Source organism: Ostrinia nubilalis, chromosome 19 (genome assembly GCF_963855985.1).
Source record: "Ostrinia nubilalis chromosome 19, ilOstNubi1.1, whole genome shotgun sequence".
Classification (NCBI taxonomy): Eukaryota; Metazoa; Arthropoda; class Insecta; order Lepidoptera; family Crambidae; genus Ostrinia; species Ostrinia nubilalis.
Window position 1 is genome coordinate 6,108,504 of NC_087106.1, and position 26,817 is coordinate 6,135,320.

At 35.8% G+C, this 26,817-nt stretch overlaps 2 protein-coding genes across 4 annotated transcripts in view; one reads left to right on the forward strand and one right to left on the reverse strand.

Annotated features, from left to right (window-relative positions):
• Positions 1–18,339, reverse strand: part of LOC135081103 (E3 ubiquitin-protein ligase goliath-like) — a 75,128-nt gene extending 56,789 nt beyond the window's left edge. Inside the window, exon 1 of one of the 3 annotated variants that reach the window (XM_063975841.1) lies at positions 18,033–18,339. The gene's annotated coding sequence lies outside the window, so the exon portion shown is untranslated. Of the gene's footprint in view, positions 1–18,028 lie in introns of all 3 variants that reach the window. The other 2 variants (XM_063975842.1, XM_063975843.1) reach the window with 2 other exon arrangements.
• Positions 18,340–19,505: 1,166 nt separating this feature from the next.
• LOC135081337 (protein mini spindles) overlaps positions 19,506–26,817 on the forward strand; it is a 59,106-nt gene continuing 51,794 nt past the window's right edge. Inside the window, exons 1-4 of the mRNA XM_063976055.1 lie at positions 19,506–19,672; positions 21,448–21,708; positions 24,547–24,677; positions 25,039–25,283. Of these exons, the coding sequence (XP_063832125.1) occupies positions 21,507–21,708; positions 24,547–24,677; positions 25,039–25,283 (578 nt within the window). The 5' untranslated portion in view covers positions 19,506–19,672; positions 21,448–21,506. The remainder of the gene's footprint in view (positions 19,673–21,447; positions 21,709–24,546; positions 24,678–25,038; positions 25,284–26,817) is intronic.

Here is a 26,817-nt window from a genome sequence, read left to right on the forward strand (position 1 = left end):
TTCTAAGATATAACACCTTTTTCGATTTGAGTGTACTGCTTAAAATAAGAATCCCTTTAACCTTTTAAAACCCTATTTAATTTCGCCTTATTTTCCCAGTGATGATAGCAAAAAATCATCGTATTCATTGAAAGGCATAGAAAACATGTACTGCCGGTTATTTCGTTCCTAAAACGTGACTTGATCTATTCATTACTATTCAATAGGACGCTGTTTGCTTTCCAAACCAGAGTTAAATTGAAAACGTACGTCTTTCATACAAGTACACGTACCTATCCATACATAAAACATGGGATTCTCGCTGTTTTTCAATTTTCCTGTGCTCACTTCTAAAAAGAATAATTATTTTAACTATAACGTACAGGCGTCAACACTATTATTACAAAATTGTTCTTATTACATTTTAGCAGTTATGATGCCACAGTGGTTAACTGATATGCCGTCGTCTGTACTAAATTATTACTCTACGAAGCATTTGTAGCGATAACAAAGTGTATTTTCCTAGTGCAGTTATACGAGTACTATGGTTATGGCCAGTCGGGTCATGAAAATGCATAAAATTAATTTGCAGTACCTAGGTAATCACTTCGCAAACGTCTTTGTTACGTCAATGCACGGAATTTGTATTCTGGAAAAATTCCCAGAACTAAATTAAGGTTTATCTATTTACAGTGAAGGTAAATCTGTTTTTTCTAGTATTCAGTTGTTTTTACAAGTAGGTGCGTATTCGTTTAGGTCAACCAAAAGTTGTCCACTGTTGGTCAGGCCCTAACGTTGCCTGCATCCAAGCGTCGCCTGGCTGCTGCCTTCACCAGATCGACGGTGCATTGAGTGGGAAAACTGCTTGTGCGTACACAAGGACAGGCCCGCAACGAAGAATAAAACTCGATTCACTAGTGCACCCACACTATGCCTAGTGTGATGGTGAAGGAGCGAGGGGTTCACGAAAAAGAGTCAATAACAAATGCTACATAAAATGATTTGAAAAAATATGTATGATTAATCGCATCCAAGCGGGAAAAGGTTTCAAGACCATTTATAATATTCGAATAACACTTTTGCTGATGATGAAGATAACGGACAATAATGGTGTTATGCCGAAAAGAACAGCACAATCAAACAGTGAATCTTCGTGCTGAATCACTCGTGGCCCTGACCGACTTTTTATTTGGTAATTAAAACAAGTCAAAAGGTGAAATGTGACGTTTGTTTTTTTAGCAATTAAATTAATTGAATCCCAAAATATTTATTTCCTTTTGAAAATCGTAGTGAAAGTTAATAAGACGGATTATTTTCGCAGATTGAATAAATCAGAACAGGCATACAACTGGGTTTTGAATGTAATTTCGTTAAAAATGATATTACCGACATCCAAGATGGCTTCAAAGGCAAAAGTCTATTCAACCTAAGTATGTTTATTATTCCGACGTTGTGTCAGAAATCTTATGACGATTGTTACAACAAGCGCCAGCACATCAATCTGCCACAAAAACAGTTTCCCCAGTGCATTTTTAATCTGTTAGATAGTTGTCAGATAACAATCAGAAACTTTAACAGCAACTGTTACTGGGCCTTAGAGGCGCCAATGGCTCAAGCGGTTCTTAAAGTAAATGTATCATTATAAGCCCGGATACACGTTTAGGCACCTATTCATTTTAAACTCGCCGCAACAACCTTGGCAATCATGACTAATTGGTCATTAGGATTACCAAATGTGTTGGTTTGGAAGCAGTCCAAATTACTTTCCTTCTTTAAGATTCTCTTTGACGGAAAAACTTGTGGCGCAATACCTTATTGTTACTTCCCTGTGTAATAGTATGGAAGAGATAAGCAATAAGACCGCTTAAATGTACCGTTTTCGATCAATTATGTGCAGTTTCTAAATTAAATAAAAAAAAATTTTAATAGGTATGTGGCGACGCCACTACAAACTAGTGACCAACAGATGGCGCTGTTACACTACACTATGGCACACTCCGCCGCTCATACAAACCTGCATCGCGGTGACGGAGTTTTATATCCTGCCAAGTATATATAGACAAACCAAGATGGTGTAAATTGGACCTTGGTCCCCGAGCATAACACCGCTCGGAAGGAAGCACTAACATCTAGCTTCCTTATTGTGGTTGAGCATCATATCCCACATTGGTGACCCCGACGTGATGTGAGACGCAACCTCCATCACCACCATCTTCGGCATCAGCCTCCGCCATCCTCACCATCTCCGCCACTCCGTCATCAGCTCCAGTCTTCAACAAGCCAGCATCCAGCCTTCAGGGACCATCGCAGATCGCAACCGACCTTCCTGGTTCCTCGGCAGCAAGCAACCGTCACTTCACTGGTCACGGGTACAGCTCTGGCCCAGCTCCACGCCCGACCATCGAAGACGCCTTCGCTCACTATCCCGACTCACCGTGGATAGAGCACCGCAACCTGCTCGTCTCGACTCACCGCAGACTTGAGCACACTGGCACTTGTAAGCTCATCACGCACAGACTGCTGAGCTCATCCTGACGTCATCCACCTCCGGTTCTTCCGGGGGGAGTGGTGTGGCGACGCCACTACAAACTAGTGACCAACAGATGGCGCTGTTACACTACACTATGGCACACTCCGCCGCTCATACAAACCTGCATCGCGGTGACGGAGTTTTATATCCTGCCAAGTATATATAGACAAACCAAGATGGTGTAAATTGGACCTTGGTCCCCGAGCATAACACCGCTCGGAAGGAAGCACTAACATCTAGCTTCCTTATTGTGGTTGAACATCATATCCCACAGGTACACTAAAAAATTAGAAGGGCACCTTAACTAAGTTCAAAATGCATGGAAAACTACTTGAGAATGCTAATGTCATTAATTACGATAAGGTTTATTTCTGTAATCCGAATTTACATTTTATTCCACTTATAGCGCGATTGTTTGACAAAACATACAATAAAAGTTAATTCAATCGTTTGACACGACGACACTTCAATAGTGTGTACTCAACTTTTGATTGAAGTGAGTAATTCAGTGCTATTCACAATTCATTCATAATCATCCTTCACTATCATATTGACGCAAGAGTAGAAGGTTCTTACCACACAGCACTGTCTAATAAATTCAATTTTGTAGCACATTGTTTCCATAACAAGATAAATTGACTATTTTAGTAAGAGCTATGATTTAAGGTGCATTATTATTATTTAAAGTATAGTGAATCCCCGACCTGTAACTTTTCTCAAGAACTTTACATTCATTCTTCATTTGACATTTCGGGTCAATACTTTCACAAAAGAGCAATGTTTCTACAAAAGAACAATGAAAAAGTAAATGTAGGAAAATCCTATCTGCGTTTGTTCGGAACAGAATCTTGTACACAACAATCCATATTTAAAACCGGATCTCTCTAAAGGTTAAAAATACTGGCGAGACGTCGAAATCTTTAATTACAGATTGAAGTCCATCGTATGTGTCTGTCGTGAATCGAATCCGCTTCTTTCATTTCAGAAAATATGTATCTGTTTTGGATTTGACCGGTGATTCATTAAATTCATACCCTTGTCCTGCTTCACAAGAGAAGGCTGAAGTGACTGCTAATTTTTTTCATTTGTAAAAATCGCTATTCATCATGTAGCTGTAAACATTAATTAAATGAAGTTTGCCCATACCGATTCCATAACAAGGAAATCTTATAGCCTGATGACATCATGAAAGCTCAGGTGCATAGTGCATGCATGTATGCAAACGCGACCTTTCAATCTGCAAGTTGATTCATGTCTCCATTAGCCGTAGCAACCCGGATATGGAAAGGAAAGGTGTGGGTCCATTCCGCCTTGAGGTTGCCAACCTTTTCTCACAATCATAACTTACCGACCCTCCCAAGTTCACGCGGCAATAGAAACACGAGGTCGAATGAGGTCGATAATACCCAACTGACGGCCGCATCACGTACGACCATTGTCTTGTTCTTGTTCCCTTCTTATTTTGACCTCTATGCACCAAGGAATAAGGACACAATGTGCACTTTGTTTTGGTCTATTTCTTCTGTTACATCAGCAGCAGGAAGTTATGTAATCTGTGTATATGAAGCACGTACGGTGACGTTTAGCAACTGTCAATGTTATGGGCAATGCCATGATTTGTTGTGACCCTTGTATGCTGAATCTTGATAAAGGAAGCGATAGTGTCCATCAGAGAAGCCGTTACCGAGAACTTTGTTGAATTGGACGTCTGATTGACTATACGAGTACTATCGGCAAGTTTGCCTTTGCCTTTCATGTTTAGGGAATTTGAAAGTTTGACGGCAAACTGCAACTCATGCCAGTTACGTAATGCATTATCTTTACGGGTCAATTTCGAGTGCACTTCAGAGAGCCTTGCAGGAACTATCGGCAGTTGCCCTACAACCATGTGCTATGCTTCTATCCCCTTGAATTTGTAAGGAAGCGGATGGAGCTAGATCAGTTACATGAAACCGCATATCCTTCCTTTGTAGTAGGTATAATTATGTCGTGTGACGATACACTTGTAACAGCTTAAATATTTTCTCACGAATTTAAGTAGGTAGGTACTCAGTATGGTACTTATAAAATTATCATATTTTAATACATAAATAGGACTGTACCAGCAAAACACATTTGGCTGCAGTTCGGGTGCATAGAGAAATTGGCAAAGAAAATAATAATTTGGCAAATACAGCTCAGATGATGACTGAAAATTACGAAAACGCAGTGGATTAAAGATATATTTTGTAAATAAATTATTAGTCTTGTCTCGATTTTGTACATAAGAAATAAATTGCTTACAACAGTGCTACACTTCCTACAGTATTAGCATTGAATATAGATATTACAGTTTATAACGACATGCATCGTAATTAAATAAGTACGAGTTGCGATCTAGGAAGGCATACAATGCAGATAAATACTCCGACGAGGAAGGAAGTGAGGGCAAAGCTATTAAGAAGACAAACCCAACGGTTGCAGTGTAATTAAGTGGTCTGTCTGATGAAACTAAGAGCTTATTTTCTAGCAGTTTCCATTGATTATTAACAAGAAACAAGTAGAAAATCTTTAGTTCTTTACTCGATTTGTTTTTATTTTAAACTCTTCTGGGTGTATCTCTTTGTGTCATAAACAAAAATTGGCAAACAAAGTAACGTGACGTTTCTATTTGAGCTATGCCTTAATTAATTGTCTAGAATGCAAAACAATTGCACCAAGACCAAAATAATTCGATTCTGAACCTACTGGTCTTTATTTAGATAATAATCCCCCGGTCTAATCCCATTCTCCGTGTATGACGTAAGGTTTTGATTCTTTTAGAAATGTTGAACGTCCAGTCTAGTGCAGACAGTGCAGTGCTGGTGAAATATTATGTATTATGTGCACACATTATATTTGGCTTTTCGGCGCCAAGCTTGGATCCAATACATAACCCAATGTGTGGACGTGCATTATGCACATCAGTTGGTACGTATGCATATAATGAGCGATTAATTTACTCAGTTGGATCGCTTGCAGACGTGGTAGAGAGAACCGTGGCCAAGCGTAGGATTGTGTAATATACGAATGTGCACGTTATTAGTGGAACCGTCTCAAACAGATATGCTAATGAGAATATAACTAAACATGTAATTGCAAGCGTAATAAGCACGAGTAGTTTAAAAATCATTAACAATTCTATGTATTAAAAAAAACTGTTACAGGTTCGGTTGGCTTTTGAAGTAAGTATTCGATTCGATTCAAAACTTGAAATCCTATGTATTAAAAACCGGTTAATTACGAGAATATTCGTTGTGAATTTTGATGTTTCTTATTAGGTTGTATTTTATATTTTATCATATTCATGCATGTCTAGTAGTCTACTTCCTATGGTGATGATACATAAATGAATCTTAGAAGGAAGAAACATAGAACAGTCAAGTTATTTCTTCTCTATAGTTGCTTTATTGATAGTAAACACTTTATTCTAAATGTAGGTATAAATTACGGTAATGAATTTGCATTTTACATCCTTATTTATATGGAAGTCGCTTGATTACATGTTCTTCATCTAACGAGGCAAATATCCGAGGAGCAATTTCTATGAAATAATAGGCAAGTCATTATAGAAGCCATTAGAGTGAGGCTGACTACTTCATAACTCAGTAGAAACTAGGTAGGTACTGCATCCGCGTCTGAAATTGTAGGTACACTAATTGAAAAAAAAATAAAGAAAATAATTAACTTTAAAAAAAAATAAAACCGACTTCAAATGCGTGAACACAAAAAAAAACTAAAAATTAAAAATATTGCGTATAAAAAAGTTCATCCCCAATTTTCCACCCTTGGGGGTGAAATATTTTCTTCAAATTCGCATGAAACCACCCTTTTGATAATACCTATTCAACAAAAAATAATCGTTCAAATTGATTTATAATCGGCGGAGATATTGCGTATAAAAAAGTTCATCCCCAATTTTCTACCCTTGGGGGTTGTTTTTTCTATTATTAAATTTAAATGGGACCACCCTTGAGGTATTACCTATACGCCGAAAAAAGATTTGTTCAAATCGGTTCATAATTGGCGGAGTTATCGCGTAACAAACATAGAAAAAAAAAACATACGGGTCGAATTGAGAACCTCCTCCTTTTTTGAAGTCGGTTGATTAGCATTTATAATAACGCTTAAATGATGAACAAAGCAGTACTTATTTTATCAACACGGAAAGCCCGTTCTTTTTCTAATAAAATAAACCAGTTTAGTAAAAACACGAAAAGATAATGATGTTATAATAGTTAACGGTAAAACCATGTTACTTAATAGATAATTTAATTTGATCTGATATAATAAATTGACAGTATTAATTTTCGCTAAATAAGTAAGTAAAGTATCTTAATACGTGTAATAATACTTAATCAAATGTTTTTTAAATTATCGACCTTCTGTATTAAAGTTATTAAATAATAATGAAATATTACTTTGGATGGGTGAATGAGCCAATTCTCACACATACGAGTAATGTTCTAAAACTAAATGAATACAAGTAACAAGTTATGAGAAGTTATTCTACACAGACGTAAGTAAGTAGGTACATAATGCATTTTAGGTTGTCTATGTAATTCGAACGTGTTCCTTTCTAAATGAAAGTCAAAGCCAAAGTCAGTGTGTATTCCTGCTTCAAAATATACAGAAGAAACCTCGATGCTGCCATGTTGTCTGAAATATGCTCCTGATAGAAAGCGGTTTAGTTACACAGGTGTTCAGTAATAAATTCAACAAACTTTCCGATGTGTAAACGCTAATATATTATCTATAGAACAGTAGTGCATTGGTTACTTAATAACAATGTTCCAAGAAAAGAACATTCGTGAGAAGACTTACGTTTAAAAAATTGTAATAAGTGCTACCTATGTTTGTTCTTGCAGTAATGCGTGCTAATTACGAATGAATGAGTAAAGATATTTCAACAAACGGCATAATAATGGGTGGAATTAGGAAAACCCTCGCCACACAATTTAAGTATTAACTAAAATGACGCGGATGTCATAAAAATGATACAGTAGGTAACTTAGGTAATATGTATGTATTTTTTATTTATTTATTTAAACTTTTAGCACACATACAGACAATGCACTGTGGCGGACTTAATGCCGGATGTATGCAAGACAAAGAATTTCTTTCGTCAATAAGCAATATCAATAACGTAATTTTATCAACATGTATGCATTTTAGAATAATCAAGCGGGCGGAAAAGTGCCAAGAACATTTAACGGTGCCATGCTAACTCAATAACAAAACAGAGGGCGTGAGTTTCGCAAGCGATTTTGATTTGTTGATCGAAAGATGCTAAAATGTAACTTATTTACAAAAATGTGCTGGACAACGATTATAAAATGTAGTATAGCGACCTGACATACATAATCATCATCAGTGTACCTACCATGAGTTTACGTTAGGTGTGCTCGCTAGCGATTACGTCAAAAATCTCTATGAAGATTTTGTTTCATGAAAGTAGCCGCTAGGGGGCTGCACAATATGTCATACTAATTAATGTCATTTTTTTACGCAGTCGCTAGCGAGCACACCTAACGTAAACTCATGGTAAGCACACAGGTCATTTATTAATCTAAACTACAGGTGGTACACGACCCTATGCACCACATACCAGATGCAAATGGAGGATTTGGTCAACAGAAACGGAGCCTAAAAACTAAAAGCGTTGAGGACATCTTTAAGATTAACATTTTACGGCTGTATTGGATAGTTAAGTTATAAATATCTGGTCAAATTAGGAGTCCTATCACTCGCCATAACAACAATGGACATTTTAGCATCAAAGCACGGAGCTACTTAAGCATTCAAGGTCTTTCAACGCCTACATGGTTGTTTTCAATGTAATACTAATTTTATTGTAATACGACTGCATTTACAACCAATCTTAAACTCCATGTATTTACAAAATTTTGCTACCTACTCCTTTATTACTATAATTTAAATTTAATGTATGGTGCAAACCCGAGAACCCGAAATGCAATAGCGACACAGTACACATAAGTTACAGTTTTACAGCTTCAAGGATTAAAATAAAATAAAAAACCAATACTTTTTTAATACATCTAGAATTAACTTATTAGATTAGACTGTGCAAATAAAATTACCATGTGTAAGTATATGCCGCACGTGAATGTTAAATTATTTACCATGCGTTGTGTTACTTTAGAATGTATTTTGTTTTTAAGTTTTTAACGATACCAAAAGGCAAATAAAGTGCAGCGGAGTATCACCAATATAGGACAGTCATAACATTCCAATTTTAACTCAGCCGTTTGCAATTTAAACTAAAAAAATCACTCCCAATCTTTACTAAATTACGATAAAAGCATTATGATGAGAGACATCTGCTATAGTTTATTTTTACTCGCCTCAAAACATCACGAACGTTTATTAAGAGCCCCCACGATGTATTAAAAAGTGCCCCACGCTAAGACTAGACATAAATAAACTCCGAGATGGTATACATTTGCGAGTATTTTATGGACTGGGGTTATGACGATACGCACTCTTTTGACCCGACAATAAAAATAACATCAATGGCGACATCGTCATTTTAACAAAGCTCCTTAAATGGACAAAAAACTTAAGGACCTCACGAAAATGAGATGGGAATATCATCTCTATTTCCCTTTGATCAAACAGGCAAATAACAATAAGGTACTTAGTTCCATTGAAATCCTTTTATTTACTTAATATTAAAAGCCACTAATTCGATATTTTATGATGACTCAGCATGCCAGTAACCTACCTACAGAGAATGGTGAAATTCAAACTCGTTTGACGTCGTGCTTGCTCCAGTGAAAGGATATTATCCTCTTATGACGCAATCTAAAGTTTAAGAGAATGTTGCAAAAAGATCTGCATTACCCACAATAAAATTAGGGTTGCCAGGTCCAAAAACACAAAAGCCGGACTCTGTGCTTCATTTGGCCGGACATTTTACCCTAAAAGCCGGACTGATGCAATTAGTGAGCTCACGAGTGAGTACTATCATCCTCGGTTGCCTAACGTCCTGATGCGTGCGTGCCTTATTCTGTGGCTCGACTTTCGCCGGACAGGCCGGACATCGGTAATTCTGGCCGGACACGCAATCAAAAAGCCTAACTATGTCCGGCTTTATCCGGACGCCTGGCAACCCTACCCACAATGATGCAGCAAATCAAATATACATATGATTAGATGCATCATCACTGTCCTTCTTCATAAAAAATATCACACATGGTGCATCCACATTGTCATACGTAGGTGTTTGCGACATTTCCTTACTTCTGAACCATGGACGACCGATGCAATGCAGCGTTTGTTTTATTCCAACAAAAGTTCCCTCGAGGTCGTCCAGCTTCCGGGCGGCCATATTTGTTTATTTATAGGCCGCAGGAAGTACCCAAACGTGTTTCTTAATCCTATGCGCGATCAGATGGAACCTTTCCTGGCAACACTTCCTTTTGTGACGGTGTTGCTAGTTAAAACAATAATTGATAAAAGATAAACACACCATACACCATTACCCGAAAAATTATAGGGCAAGCATCTAATAGGCTCTGTAAAAAACTTGAGTTCTTTGAGCTGTGTCGAAACTTCATATTAATTTTCTAGCTAGAGGAATATAAAGTTAAGACCCTGGAGTTAAGAGTCATAATGGAAATCGTCAAGTGCATATTGGAATAAGTAGAGTCATTTCTTGTTGCACGTACAGGCAAGGGAGAGTTAAAAAGGAACAAGTAGATAAGGTCAACGACTTCTCTGGCCAAGGGCAGTGTTATCGGTTTGTTTTGTACTATTTCTGCTGGCACGCCATTTCTCTTTGCTCTTGTAAACCAAAATCTTTAACTTGGCCACCGGCCACTTTCATCGTCATATTATTTACGCAATTTTCAACCTTCAGCAAATGCCAAGATGATGAGGCGAATTGAGATTTAGGTCGTTTGTTGTACTTAATGATAACAGATTCGATCACATCACATGCCTTTGAGACCAAATAAACACTAAAATAATAACGGTTCAATCGTAAATATAGTACCACTTATGTCTTGCGTTTCATCAATAGCATTAGTCAACACAAAATCTTAGAGAATGACCTACCCTAATGTCCCTTATTTTCCAGTTACTAAATCAGTATCTATATTTTTTAATTAATGAAATAAGTACCTAGTAAACTTTACATTTGTTTGGTACTTTGGTTTGTTGTCATTCAATATTAACATCAACAATCAACATCCTCCTACGCCACTCTGACCGAAATGGATCGACATGATGCAACGGGGGGCACCGAACAAAACCGGCATCGTACAACATTGCACATTTTTGACGTCTGGGTCATTCCATCGTTTCGGGTGTTACGTTCGTACACACATATTCAACAATTTCATGTATTTTGAAATAGTATTTTAATAATGTTAGTGCCTTAATCTGTCCGTTTTTAGTTGTTTCATCTAAATAATAAAGTTTGTACAGCTTAGAATGTAGGATAACGAAAATATAAGTCGAAAAGTGTGCGTTTCGGGCGTTACGAGATTTTGCCTCTATGTTCTGACTGTTGCTGCATTTACTCGAAATTTAGCGAATTTTCTTAAGGAATCATACCTAAAACTTACAGGACTTCTAAAGTATGAAATTTACAAACCATGTAACATACAATCAATGTTAAATAAAACATTTTACTATTTTTTTATAAATTTTTTCTTTGTTTCGGGTGTTACAATGGTTTTGTTTCGGGTGTTACGAGTACGAAAATTCAAAGCGTTTTATCGATAAAATCGGTGTTTTATTAGTCTCTAGGTACTACAAAATAAGGAGTACAACAAATAAACACAAATAGAGCGAATTCTGGTTTGAAATTACGAAGCAGCTTTTTTTAAAAAATATACAAAGTTCAAGTTTAATTTTTCCTCAGAATATAGCTTTTTCTATTGTTTTTGGCTTGAAATAGCATTACTTTAATTTTAAATTACGATATTTATTGGAAATGTCAAACATCGACACTTTTTGGCAATACCTTAATTTTAGTGTTAAGTCGACATTTCAAAAAAGTCTTAAATTGAGAAAAATATGACTCCTTTTGTCATATTTCCGCTAGTGGGAGGTCAAAGGACCCTCACAGTAATACTTTTTCACTTCTCCAAGCAATATACACACATTATCGACATATAAATAAAAATGTAATACCCGAAACGTTTCGGGTGTTACAGTTTTTAATCAAGAAAGAAACATACTAAATTAGTATCATGCTCAGATATTAGTTAGTATTTGAAATCATTACTACCATGACCTTACTTTTACCAAATATTGTTACCCTAATCCATGTGTAAGGTACAATAATAAAACAAATACCTGTTTTTCTGTTTCGGGTGTTACATCGCCGAAGTAACAAGAAAACACACTTAAAACTTGATGATTATCCATTTTTTTGGGACTATGACGCTATCTACCAATACTATGATAAATACCCTCGAATTATATAGTGGCAAAACGTTTCACAGATTGATAGTTTTTTTGAAATCGTATTACCAATAATTAGAGAGAAAATGATCATTCAGACAGTTGACTTAAGTATAGACTTTGAAGACTAATAACTTAAAAATTACTTGTTTCTTTCAGATTTTTTTTGTTGCACATTATAATTTGGAATGTTTACTTTCAAAATTCATCAGATTTAATGCGAAAAGAACATATTTAGTTTTTCACCCTCGGTAACATTTGTCATGGAATGACCCGTCTGGTAATTCTCAGTCTAAATCCGGCCCAGGAAGTGCAGCGGCCACCCATCCCGATTGAAGTGGTGCTTCACCGAATTCGGTCAAGCCGAATCTGAAACAGGGCGAGTCGTTCAACTCTCATGATCAATGACCCGCGATAACTGTAACTGGGTTTGGAGTTTTATTGGGACATAACCAGCCAGCTGGCATTTAAATCATACCTAATTTATAAAGAGGTAATGTTTACGAGCATGTTTGTACGAAGCTAAGTAATCTCTGGATATTCACCAGTAGAAAACTACATTAAGATTTCCACGTAAAAGGGACAAAAGATGGTTTGCTTATAAAACGATAAATAATTATTAGTTTATTTACAGGACAACTTTCTTGGAAGAAAACAGACACAGTTAGAGTTTGTCATTATACCCTACTGATTCTTTATTTTCTGGTATATAAAAATCCAGTATATTTTCTGGATCAACGACCGAGCCGTCAAGATCGGACTTGCTGATTCTTTTGGTATAAGAGGAAGTGTTCGTCAATGTCTTATGTTTATTTTTATTGCACGGAAATACGCTAACCACTCTCGCCGTGTGTGAGCCGCAATCGAAACCAGAAATTAGCACGACTTTTGCATACTTAAATTCGATTTCCTTATTCGTCATCTACTTCGCCTGAGGATAAAGATAATCAAATGCTTACTGCGTGGTTTTTCAAATAAATCTAAACAGGACAAAGACATTTGACCCCAAAAAACCTTAGTCATCTTCCAATGGGTCTAGGTAACTGATACTTTCTCGGAATATGATCAAGCTCGTGCTTATGTTGTTTGTTTAGTAAATAGGTCAGTCTATAATAACAGTGAGGTATGGATGACGGCACATTAAGCCACTGAAGCGACTTATTAAGTTACAATGGGTGCGATTTTGCAACTAGGCGACTGATACCTTGGCGTTTCTATAACATTATAATATGATTAACAGAGTTTTCATAACTAATGGGCTTCTCGAACATGAGAGTGAGTTGAAAACAGTTATTATTATTATTTAAAACGTTTTGCGGATTTTAGAAACCACAACAAAACCTAACACTAGTACCATTCAAACTTGCATGCACTGTGCTCGTGCAGGTGGTATTAATTAAATCAAAGTAATATGGAATCCTTAGTAAACTAGCCCACATGTGACAGACAGACCTAAATCCTATTACTGAAGAAGTGAGCAGGCGAGTGCGAGCACATGTTCGAAGCGTTCATTCATTATGCTTAATTGGATAAGTAAATGAGCACTAAGTATGTGAATTAGTTGCCTACGTCCCAAATGAGAATTAATAAAAGAAAACGTGATAATAGACGCCTGACATGTTAAAGATTTTTTTTTATAGTCACATTGGGACGACTCATTTTGCGATGGAGGAAGGGTTAGGAAGTAGGAACAGTATACAGCGTAGTGTCTGCGATCTAAAAATGGCAATGCCAGATTTTGTATGGAAGGTGGCGTCTTTTTTTTTTCGCGCGGCCATCGACCACACCTTATTTTTTTATTACAAAATAGTGTAATAAACCAAACTTACTATGACATGTATACCTCTAAACTCAGTCTGAACTGAGTTACGAGCATTAGAAGTTTGATGATTTTACATACTAGATTTGCTTTCTGCGTGCAAGCTTTGTAAGAAATTGCAACAAAATAGTGACATTGTATGTGTAAACAAACAATAACATCAATTATAGGCTCCAGTCATCAGTATGGAGCAGAATCAATGTTCGTACAGCACTTGCCAAATGTTGGTCTCGAAGCGTTGGTAGGGTAAAAAGATTATGAGACATGTAGAGGCTCCTTAAGAGCATATGACGATTTGTAAGAACTATTTATTAGTCTAAACAAATAAAGAAATTTTGACTTTGACTTTGTAACCAAAAAACATGGTTTGGTCGATGGCCGCGCGAAAAAAAAAGACGCCAATTTCCGGCATTGTCTTTATACAATTTTCATTTATTGTTAGGGAAAACAAAAGCCATGTCATGTGAATATTTCGTTGCGTTAACCGGTATTTATCCAGACCAAAAACAATTCTCCTAAGCTGTGCCACACTTTATAATTTAAAATCAGTTCATTAGCAAGTCAGGCAACATTAATACTAACGCTTACGTCACAGAACGATCCTTGTGGTGGCGGAAGTCTGCTACTGCTACTGCAACTATTTATCGATAAAGAATCGCATTCAACGTATGCATACTTTGCTATAAGAGTCCAGTGGTCCCAGCTTGTATGGCTATGAATCATATCTGTAGGGATGTGCTGCGACACTTGAATGTAGACATCGATCCGAACAAAAGGAATCGTGAAAATAATAAAGAATTTAATTTAAAAAATTGTAAACGCAAGTACCTACATACGTATTTCACTTATTTATCTTATTTATAATTTATTGATATTACCATTACCCACCAAGATTTTTACTATTCATTGATGGAATTAAACCTTCAAATCAATGGCTCCTGATTAAAAATTTCTTAGCGATTAGAGTCACTTCTCAAACTAAATTTTAAATAAACAACTTGAAAAAAATCCTACTGTCTAATGACGGGAGTTCAGTTGAAAAAGCAGTCGCCCGGCAAGCGAAAGGTCGTGGGTTCGATTCCCGCTTTAGGCAGTTCGATTTTTTCAAGTTGTTTATTTAAAATGGTGGACATCACTGAGTGAGTCACTACTTTGTTTATGCTTGCCTTTGTTTTCGATAACATCGACATCAAAGTACAGCCCTAATTAAGGTCAAAGATGGCGGCTGCAGCAAACATGGTGCGGGTATTGCCCGATGCATTACTACGTGACGGAGCACACGTAACTTGTGCAATTTTAACTTTTAAGCTACCTGCCAGCTCAAGGAAAACTGGAAAACCAATTCAATTAAAGTGTGCGATTACAACTTAAAACTTCATCCGATTCTTAACACTATCTTCCAAGTTTGGAAAGTAGATATGAGTGGTTGAAAGGAAAATGATCAATTATTTGCAGCATTTGCATCTTCTGTAGTATTCGTAGGAAAGTTATTGTTTCCCTTCTATTGCGACAGCGTATTTCACTTCAAATTCGTCAGAATTATTTACTTCTACCAAATAAATTTTAATAACCCAATTAAAATCGAAGGCACGAACGGGTAAAGTAACGCATTTATAGTCACATAGGAGGAACATTTTTCAGACAGATTCCCAGAAAAAATCCTCAGACTTGGTAATGAGATATTTTTCTGGGAATATCGAGGCTAACGAAACTTTGTCGCTATGTGATAAATAAGGCAGTAAACATCTATTTATTTTACAGGTAGGTCTGTACGATAAATATTTTCTTATTGAGACAACAAGCACTTATGCCAGTGTTTACTTTTGTGTGATACCTAGACCTACTTATGCATGAATGAATATTGTAGATTTTTCGTCATTGTCAGTTGGATGTTGATGGACAGTTTCGTACCTTGGATGTTCCATAAATGGACATTCTAAAACAAATAGGTACTTGGGGGACTTTTCAACTAAAAAATTGCAATATAGTCTAATTTTTTGAGCAGATGGGATCTCCATGAATCGCGGCGCAGGACACTGGTTTTAAGCTTCTCCGACCCTGGGGGCCCCGTATCATTGATACGGTTGATATCGTTGATGCTGAAGCTACGCGCCTACGCCCCTGTTTAAATACCTATTACATTCGTACAAAAAACGTAAGTCATGTAAAGTAACATGACTAGACTGTATCCTGTCATTGTACCGATAATAGTGAAATAGAACAACAAATGAATAAAGTTAAATTAATTACGATTTTGCTCAACAGGTGCTTAGCATGCACTTATTGCCTGCTTTGACATGAACACAATTAAATGATTATGGTATTCTGGGATTACGATTAAGTGAATTTTAACCTAATTACCAATACCACATCAATTTAACCTACCTAGATTGGCTAGAAACAAAAAGTTAATTGAATCGCCGGCGATACGGTAAAAACGAAAAACGTTGGAACTTGGAAACAAGGAAGTGGTGTAAATGCATTCCATCAACATTACTAAATAACTAGGACCTACCTACTACCTGAAGATTTTTATTAATTTGAACATTCATCAATATTTTTTCAACACTGCATTTTTATAGTTTCTTACTAGTTTACTTTGTGTTAATGATGAAAATACATGTTTAGTCCTTAAAAATATTTATTTTCATCTAATGAAATAATAATGTTTTTTAACATAAACAGAACTAAAATAAATTGTGATAAATAATGTACACAGATAAAGACCATAAACATGTCTTAAATCTGTACTTTAATTTGATGTGATCTTATTTTAAATTCATTTTAATAATAGTGTTTATTATTTTGGATTTATTTATTTATTTAAAGGCATAACCATACAAAAATTGAATACACGATGATCACTATCACATTTTATATTAAAATGATAAGAAATGCACACAGTAGAGCACACAGAAATAACATCAAACAAAGATACTGCTATGAATCCCAAAAAACTGGTTTCCTTTTCAAAACTAGTTTGAGTTCAAACATGGTAAGTAGAAGGTAGGACCTACCTACTAGTTTGTTATGATTTTATAGCAGTACAGTAACTTAAGTCATCCTGATGAGTCTTGGAACAGCTGATTAAATTACAGTTTGTATGTGATACTAATTTTAATATCCTACATACTTATTGACTAAATGTTTATTCTGCAGTAAATAAAAATTAACACATTTCCTTTAACAAGACAAAATAAGAATAATACCTACCTAAAATTTGAAGCTAGGTAGGTATACTAGTTTTTGGACATAATACTTTTATCAATATTTTGGTAAGAAAAGCCTAAGTAAGTTGTACCTACATGCATAGATTCATGGAAATAAGTCAATACATTTTGTTTTTAAAACCAATAGGCATTATTTAAGTAGGTAGGTAGCAGTGTTGCCAGTTTTTTTTTTCGCCAAGTCGGGACTTTATTACTTTTTGAGTGAAAATAGCGGGATTCTTCCGTCAGAAGCGGGACATAGTAAAAAAACGTATTATAATCAAAGGTTTTCAAATATTTATCCTTTTATTTGACTTAAAATTACTTTTACGTGACAATGGATAGCAAAAGTAGCCATAGAAAATGTATTTTAACAAAAAAATAATATTTCAAATCAGATTTACTCTATCGTTAAATTCGTTTTTAGAATAAAAAAAGAAAAAAAAAACAAAAATCGAAATAAAAAAAATATTCTTTAGAATAATATGGCGTTTCAAACAATGAAAAGCGGGACAGAGCCTGTCCCGCGCGGGACATTTAAATTTGATTTAAAAATCGGGACGTCCCGCCAAAATCGGGACGTCTGGCAACGCTGGTAGGTAGGTATGTGCCTATGTGGTAGGTATTTACATGATTGTATTCCAAATTCTGGCCCTTTTTTTCGTTACAAAGCTTTCACAAGTAAGGTAGGTGAGTATTTTTTACCATATTTTTTACTTTGTAACTAGCAATGTAGGAAAATATATGTAACTCCTTTCAATATAATTTACTCCACAAAGACTATTCCTTTGTTGTGCTATGTAAATACTGACTTGCTCTGAGAAATCGAGTTAAATTTGAAATTTAAAGTAAATGAATATTTAACAAATATCAAAACAGCTAAAATACAAAAACTAAGGAAATCCTCACCAAAGTATTTACATACATACCCACCTACCTACTGTTTTAGGATGTTACAAGAAATTTGCGGTCACCTCAATGAGGAAATAACGAAGAACACATTATTATAATAGCAAATACGAGAAAAGAGCAACGTACTTACAATATGAAGCATACTATGCCCAAGCAGCTGGTAGAAACTCTCTATTATCGCAATATTTTGCCCCAACACCGAATACAAACACAACACTATTTATAGTCTATTTTCCATAAAATACACGTCTATGTCCTTATTTTTCCATTCAAATAAAACTTTTGATGCACAAAAATAAAGCAAAAACGATTCTATATCAAGATAATCGTATAAAACAGTCTTTATCTACAATATTGCGAACGCACAGTAGTCACGATAAAAACGTAACACACGTCTCGTTCGCAGGTGCTCTCAAAACTGTTTGATATTTTTTTCTTGAAATGACGGCGACGAAGCGTTGTTGCGTTTCCGGCGCATAATTTTTTTTAATGATACGATACAAGCAAAGACATCTAAACTAAAAACAGACAGGCCATAACCTAAGGCCATAATCAATTTAAACTTCGAATGAATATTCGGTATTCACCGATCGAGCAGCTGATTAGTGGTATGATGATGAGTCATTTTGTTTGTTTAATCCTGTGCATAATTCATTTTTTTGTGTGCGTATTATGTTTATGTTATAAATCAATGTGTTACATTTAATTAGAACTAGTAATTTATCATATAACTTCTCCAGTTCTAGTTAAAAAACTCAGTGGTGAAATAGTTTAGGTTCAATGCCGTTATTGTAGTCTATGGTAAAAAGTTAAAATTGCCATATCAATGAAATTTCTACATTTGGGTAGGATAAATTCTGCTGCTAAATTGTTACATATTTAGGTGGGTAGATCATAACATCACACACTGCACACTGGTAAGTACTGACTGAGAGTTGAGTTGAGAGTCGTCGATCTGTCTGGTGACGGTCGCGCGCGGGAGGTGTCTGGATGCTGGCGGCGCAGAACCTGTGGTTTCGGAAATCCTTGAGGGAGGCCTTTGTCCAGCAGTGGACGTTACTTGGCTGAAACGAACGAACTGAGAGTTGAAGCTGAACTTTGTAGTCACAAGTTCAAATATCAAATACAATACCTAGCTACATCGCTTTTGATTAGATATTAGAAAATGAATGTGTGCAAGCGCGACAAAAAGCGCATGTCCGTCAACACTCAATCAACAGACTACACATTGTTTGTCAGACAAACGCCCGTATTCACAAACATTACTATGAAGTCTCACAGTGAGCGTGGACGCACAGGGCGACAAACGATTAAATCACAGAACTCTATTCAACACTGTGCGTTCCATTTGCTGCTTCACTTTAAGCAAGCATCGTTTGCGTATACGGGCGAAAACCTCATAAAGCTCAAAAAAATCGTTGCTTGTGTTGTGTTGATTGCTTCAAGTGACGCTGCGCAACCTATTGTTAAATGCATAGATGGAATGGAATTATCAATATAAATTCCAGAATTTTAATTGTGATATCTGTCAAAAAGAAAGATGACATTTGTACATTTGGTAGATAAAAATACTGTTCCTCTGGCAACATTTTCCGTCCATTTTCATTTCGCAAACTCAAAAAAACGACGACGGAAAAGAAAAAGGCAGTTCTTTTTGTCGGTTACAATAAATCTTTTCTTTAGATAATGTGACTCATTTACTGTTTATCCTGTCAGTGCTTAATTAATAAAGTTTTGTCGCGAAGACTCGGCGAAGATAGGTTTTTAACGGTAAGTTTCGTGACATTTGATTTTATTGTTTGTAAAGTGAGAAAGTGACCGTTGCGGACCTCGTAGCCGCTGCAGATGCGATCTAGTTTCACATTTCACCTTTTATTGGGCACATCTATAAATGAACCAGCTCGTAATTAACTATTTGTTCCGCATTAATACGGCCAACTGGTCTTATTGAGATTTATAGGGAATTGTTATTGAATCATCATCATTTTTCCATTGTAATGTATAAAGATTTCGTGTTTATAGCCTGATAACATCAACGCCCACGCCGAAAAGAAAGTGGGCTCACTAATAGAAAGATTTATTTATTAATAAGGTAGACTGACATCTGCATATTGCATGTTCGCGGTTTGCCAATTTATTGTTAATTAATGTTCAGTATGTTAAGTAGTTACTACAGTTGCCGCGAATACTCGCTATTATTCGGTATTCGGCATTACTCGCCATATTTTTTATATTCGTCGAATACCGAATAATAGCTAGTATTATTCGGCATTCGGCGAATAGTCGTCTAAAATAAACTTTTAGTGAACAAAAAAACTAATGAGTTAAAAATAATCATATTTTTATTACTTTCCCTAATAAAACAATACACAATATCAATTATTATTTGTAATATGTACCTGTGCCTATCATATTCATGAAATTAAATTAGGCTTTTTAATTAATATTTAAAATCCAACAGAGGCAGTTTGTGGTGCAAAAAACAATTTTTTTCTGTACGTTCGGGAGCAAGTCGGTTTCGTTTTTCCTCGTAAATTAAACCTGCCTCGGAAAATAGTGTTTCTGAATAAACAGAGCTTGCTGGTGTGATTAAGTATCGTTTAGCAAGCTTACTTAGTATAGGAAATCTATTCTTATTGGTACTCAAAGTCCACCATTCATATGGGTTTATTTTTCTGTCAGCCTTTGCTAATGCGATGTAGTGGGCGATTTCTTCAGCAGTGGCATTCTTGGGGTGCTCTTCAGTAGGTTGCTCTATAGATGATTCTTCAAAACATGCCCAAAATTTACTACATATTGTAGGTATGTATAAAATAACATGAAACAGATTTCTTTAACTTTATTGTTTTCTTTTCTCACAACCTTAGAAGAAAAAATTAGAAATAATTTTAATGTTTTTATTTTATGTCGAATAGTAATGTCGAGTTATTCGACTATTCGCCAAAGTGAATGGCGATTAATCGGTATTCGACTATTCGCTATAACAACTATTCGCGGCAACTCTAGTAGTTACGTTTAGTCTGGACTCGTCGACGTACGTAAAACAGTTAATTTACCTTGAACTTACTAGGGAAACTGCATTAAGGTCATTTGACTTGTTTTACAAAATAATACATACACAGTAAAAATTCAGGGCTAACAAGCATCCTTATAAAGGCAATAACTTGAGAATGATAGGATAGGTTACAATAATTTGTTTATGTGCATGTATAGTGTGATCAACATGTGTAGCTGGTGAAGTAAAATAGTGCTTTTTGTATTGCAGTATTGTTTATTTATTAGAGATCATTTCTAAAACATTGATTGATGTGTGTTCTAATGAATATTTTAATAGCTTTGTGCAATGAATTGAATTAATATTTGAAAGACACCTGTAATACTTAATTGACTTTATATGCCACATAAATAAGTTTTTGTGTCATTAGATGCAGATTGCACATTAATAAATTGATATACATTACGTCTGCTGTTATGTTTTCTCTGTATTTATAATGAAAATATTTTATTTCAAACAGAATACAACTGAAAGTTTTTATTTGTTGTAGAGAAGAAAAAAAAATTGACAAAGAGCTGAATAGTTAATTAAAACTGACACACCTTCAAAATGGAGGATGAGAATGAGTATAAGAAGTTGCCGACCGACGACAAGTGTGTCCACAAATTATGGAAAGCCCGATTGGCGGGGTATGAAGAAGCCATCAAACTATTCAATCAGATTGATGATGAAAAATCACCGGAGTGGAACAAATACCTGGGACTGATTAAGAAGTTCGTCACAGATAGCAATGCAGTGGCACAGGAAAGAGGTAATTTAATCATTATATCTTTGGCATGTATTTTTGCATGGTAGAATTATAAACATCTTCAAAACCAAGTAGGTAACCATTTGATTACTTTCAAATCTGGAAACTGAAAGAAAATAACTTTTTCAAAAGAACAAAATATTTTTTCATTGCCACCTTTGCTTAAATAGAATAGAATAGAAAACTTTTTATTTGCAAGAAAGGTATACAAGCAGGTAAGACATAGATTAAAACAGAGAGAAATAAACAAGTGGACAATTAACTGCTTGTGCCCCTCTGACAAAAAGGCACCCGCTCAGCGTACATCAAGACCGCCAGGGCTTGTCTTGAAACTGATTTTCAGCGGGGGCCCTCTGTTGTCACGGCGTACCCCTGCTGACGGAGATGCAAGAGGAGAAAGGAGTCCACAAGTCCGGCAGCAGGGAGAACGCAGCAGGGGGGCGCAATAGAAAAAGAGAAAACAAACAAACAAAAAGAAAGAAACAAAAAAGCACCATAAAAATTAAATAATAAAAATAAATTCATTTTACATTAATAAATATCTAGTTAGTATGATTCAGTGCATAAAAATATTATAATTGTAAATATTTTTTACAAGAAAAATAGCTAATTTATATCAAAATTCCAATGCATAAAATATTTTCTAGCAGTTGGTTTTCTAAACATAAAGCCACTAAGAAAGTGACTAGGAAATCCTACTTGAGTTGTAAATAAATCAACAAGGTTATGCATTTATTTAGTATAGATAGTGCACATAGTATACCTGTTCCATGTACAGGGACAGCACCTCAAGCTAAGCACTAGGATCTTATGTACTTGTAATACAGATGAATTTGCAATAAAAATGTATAGTCTAAAGTTCTGTTGTTTATGCCAGTCAATTGAAATGTCTAGCCGACTTCCTACTTTACTTTCATAGAATCTTGATACATCTTTTATGATCTAACTAGCTTTTGCCCGCGGTTTCACCCGTGTGAAATTTAGTTTGTCACAGTCTCACAGATCATCATGAATCCTATGTTATTCTGGGTTATAAACAATAATACTGTAAAGTTTCATCATAATCCATTCTGTAGTTTTTGCATGATAGAGTAAAAAACATCCAGACATCCAAATTTTCGCATTTATAATATTAGTAGGAAGTAGGATCTAATGATCTACATTTATTTTTTTAATGCATGCAGGATTTCATACAAGTTTAAAGAAATAAAACCTTTAAGAAAGGTTACTCTCACCTATCTGTTTTTTTGACAGTATGTTACATGAAATATTTACAAATAGTACTTAACCATTGAGCATTATAGAACTGATGTAATTTAGTGATTTCAGGAGTGGGTTAAGTATTAGTAGTAGTGATTTAAGTAGGTTTTCATAAAATTCATTTAGGCTTTACTAATAGGGAATGTGAGAATTTTATTTAATATGACATGGATAGCTAATAGTTTATTTTTATTCTTCTAAGTAAGAACAAAACTAAAGCTTAATTCACAAATATCCAGAAAAAACAATTTTGCTGTTCATTGAAGCATAACTTACTTCATATTGTAATTTATTCAGAATGGTATTGATATTAATAATAAAATTGACAATCAATTACGCGAGTAGTGGCGAGCATTCGTTTTCATTTGAGTTACAGGAGGTAGGTTTCAATTTTTAATGACTATTTCTTCAATAATACACTTTTGGCCTGGTAGTCTCTGCTTAGTACTATTTCACTACTGTAGAATATGCTGTGATGGGATGTAAAGGGAATCATGCACTTCATGTTGAGTTTTACTTGACTAATTTCATTGTACATTTATATGGCAATGTGTAATTTCATCAATCTGACAGAGCCCTTCCAAACTTAGTGACGAGGAAGGAAAGAAAGGGCTCTTGAAAAAAGGTTATCATTTTGACTGTTATTTTTCGTTTCAGCCAAATGACGTCCACTGCTGGACAAAGGCCTCCCCCAAGGTTTTCCATAATGAACGGTCCTGCGCTACCCGCATCCAGGCTCTTCCCGCGACCTTTACCAGATCATTTGATATTATCATGATGTTTTTTTACTTCAAAGTCAAATTTACAACGTTTTTAGCCTATTAAAGAGATCGGCATAATCCGACAGCACGTTTATTCGCGGCGGAGACGTGTTGTATGGCATCCACACGTGTTTACCACAAGGGATTATAATGAGCATGTCTGTTGCCATATCTAATTATAAAAACACCTTTATTTTCACGTGGACTTTTGGCAGATTGTTTCAATTAAAAGATTTATTTAGACAGAACATTTAAGACACATTCATGCGCCGTAACAAGATTATAAAACCACGCCACGCTCAAAACTAGTTTCATTCTCAGGCGTAGATTATTTAATGTTATAATATTAAAATTCTACAAATCATAAGTTTTATTGTAATGAAAAAAAAGGATTAGCTTCGTTCGTCCGTTTCTTCTTCTTCTCGTGACCTTCACCACATTGTCGGTCCACCTAGTGGGAGGTCTGCCCATCACAGTACATCTTCCGGCCCGTGGTCGCCACTCGAGAACTTTTATCCATCCATCAACTCTACAAACTATGTGCCCCACCTAGATAGAGTAGCTTCAATTGTATTTAAAAAAAAAGCTCAATGTCCTTGAGATTGAATCAGGGTTCAGTGTGTTTACCATGAGTTTACGTTAGGTGTGCTCGCTAGCGACTGCGTAAAAAAAATGACATTAATTGTATGACATATTGTGCAGCGCCCCTAGCGGCTACTTTCAAGAAACAAAATCTTCATAGAGATTTTTGACGTACTCGCTAGCGAGCACACCTAACGTAAACTCATGGTAGGTACACAGGTCGATGTAAACTTTCTAGGTCTGGAGGCAGCACTGGTGTTCGTAGAAAATTGCGGACATGCCGGCAAGACGGCCGGCGAGGTGATGTCAGGCATCGTCGCCAAGTGCATAGCCGCGCCCAAAACGAAGACTAAAGACCTTGCCTTGCAGGTAAGATAAATTTTATAAAGGTCTGAACGTGTGAACACGAGCGTAAGAGGGTAGCATGTTAAAATATGCTAACCACTTAATAATATACCAGTTAGTACCTACATTATCAACAAAACGTTTTTATTCATTTGCAACTGCACTAATTTAGGACTCGCAACTTAGACTGATGCTACTAAAAGGTGTTGAAACTTGTGCCAGATTTCTTAATTAAATCAGATAAAACGACGCTGCTTTTATGTTATTAGACGGTTGTTTAAATTCTGTGTAGGATGTCCCCTCTGTCTGTCCCACATATTGGCACTATAATTTGTACCCTATTCACTTCATCGAAAACCAATGAGAATTTTCTAACTGTTCACAGGTGACACTAATGTACGTAGAGATAGAGAAACACGAAGTAGTCGAAGAGGAACTCCTAAAAGGCATGGAGCATAAGAACCCTAAGATTGTGTCGGCCTGCACCGCGGCATTGAACACGGCCCTCAAGCAGTTCGGCAACAAAGTCATAGCCATCAAGCCTATGGTGAAGAAGATACCGATACTGTTGGCAGACAGGGACAAAGGCGTGAGGGACGAGATGAAAGCGCTGGTCGTTGAGATGCACAGGTTTGTTATTTACTTGGTTGCTTTGTGTTGTGTGTGTGACCTTGCCTTGAGGATTTGTGCGTCTTTGTTAAATGAAACATCTTTGGTTTCGGCCGATTTTTGTTGGGATCGACCTATAAGACCATTTATAATCGCATCTCTCCGTGTGATGTTGTTTGTGTGGACTAGAAACTTCTTTGTTCGAGCTATTCCCCGCGATTCCATAATTTTTAAAGAAAACTTCAGCCTCTAAAAATTTAAAAATGCACCTCATTGAACTCTATTTTTCAGTGTAAATAATTAGTATAATCAGTTAAGCCATTGTACATTATTTTTCATGGGACAGTGACCTAGATTTCTCTTATGGTCTCCTATTGTTACGCTGTCTAGGAGGAAGTTTGCAATTATTTTTCAATTTAGACGCCTACAATTACTTGTAAGAGTAGTACAAATCATAGCTTCCAAATAAAATATGAATGCTTTTATGAACATTGTTTTCTCTCTGTAAACTTAAGACGACTTTTAGAATTTAGGTCGTTTGATTTCACGTCTTGATTAACGAATAATTAGCATCTTATGCAGTCATTCTTAAGAGCCATTTCACAAAAATATTCCGAGCGAATTTAGGTAAAAGCTGTCAACGCAACGTCAAAAGAGTAAAAAGAACGCTGAAATGGACAAAAAAATCTTGAGCCGTGACCGTATTAAGACTTGATTTAAGTTATTAATTTTAAGGTAGAATGAGGTATTCAAACTTGATAAATTAATTTAAATTTTTGATAGAGTTTAATAAGTCTTTTATATTTCGATTCATAATGAAACACGAATAGGTATAATATGTAAAATATATATTAAGTACAAAATAAAGACAGTCACATAGTGAAAAAAAAATCTGCCCCTTTACAGCTCCATCATCGGGCCCTGGATACGAAATATTCGTCAAGGCGAATCACACAAGCCCAAACTTCATAGGGTTCTATTGTTTTGTTACGGAGGTGGCCATTGCATCTCCTCCAGATCCATTATCAGACAGAGCTAAGAAATAAATAAATAAATGTTATTATAAGTAAACAAATAACTAAAATAATTCATCTTACTATCTTACTTCTTACTAGTCTTACTAATATTATAAATACGAAAGTTTGTGTGGATGTCTGGATGTTTGTTACACTTTCACGCAAAAACTACTGAACAGATTTTGATGAAACTTTACAGTACAGTACAGCAGTACTAGGCAGTCTGTGTTCAACTATCACTCGGGTCGGAAGTTCCTATCGCAAGACCTTTGGTTCACTCAGTTCCGATACGACTCTAGTGCTGTGTGTAATTATTTTCGTGAATACACTGAATTTATTAATTTCTACGAGTGGATTTCATTTTGCCTGAGACCTACGCCATGAACCCTGAACCAGAAGACCCTGTCGCCAGCGACAGCGACGCTCATCCATCCCTGGCGTCGACCAGAATAACAATGTATAGGCTATAATTTATGACGATCTGTGACAAACTAAATTTAAAGCGGGTGAAGCCGCGGGCAATACTACATATTTCATAC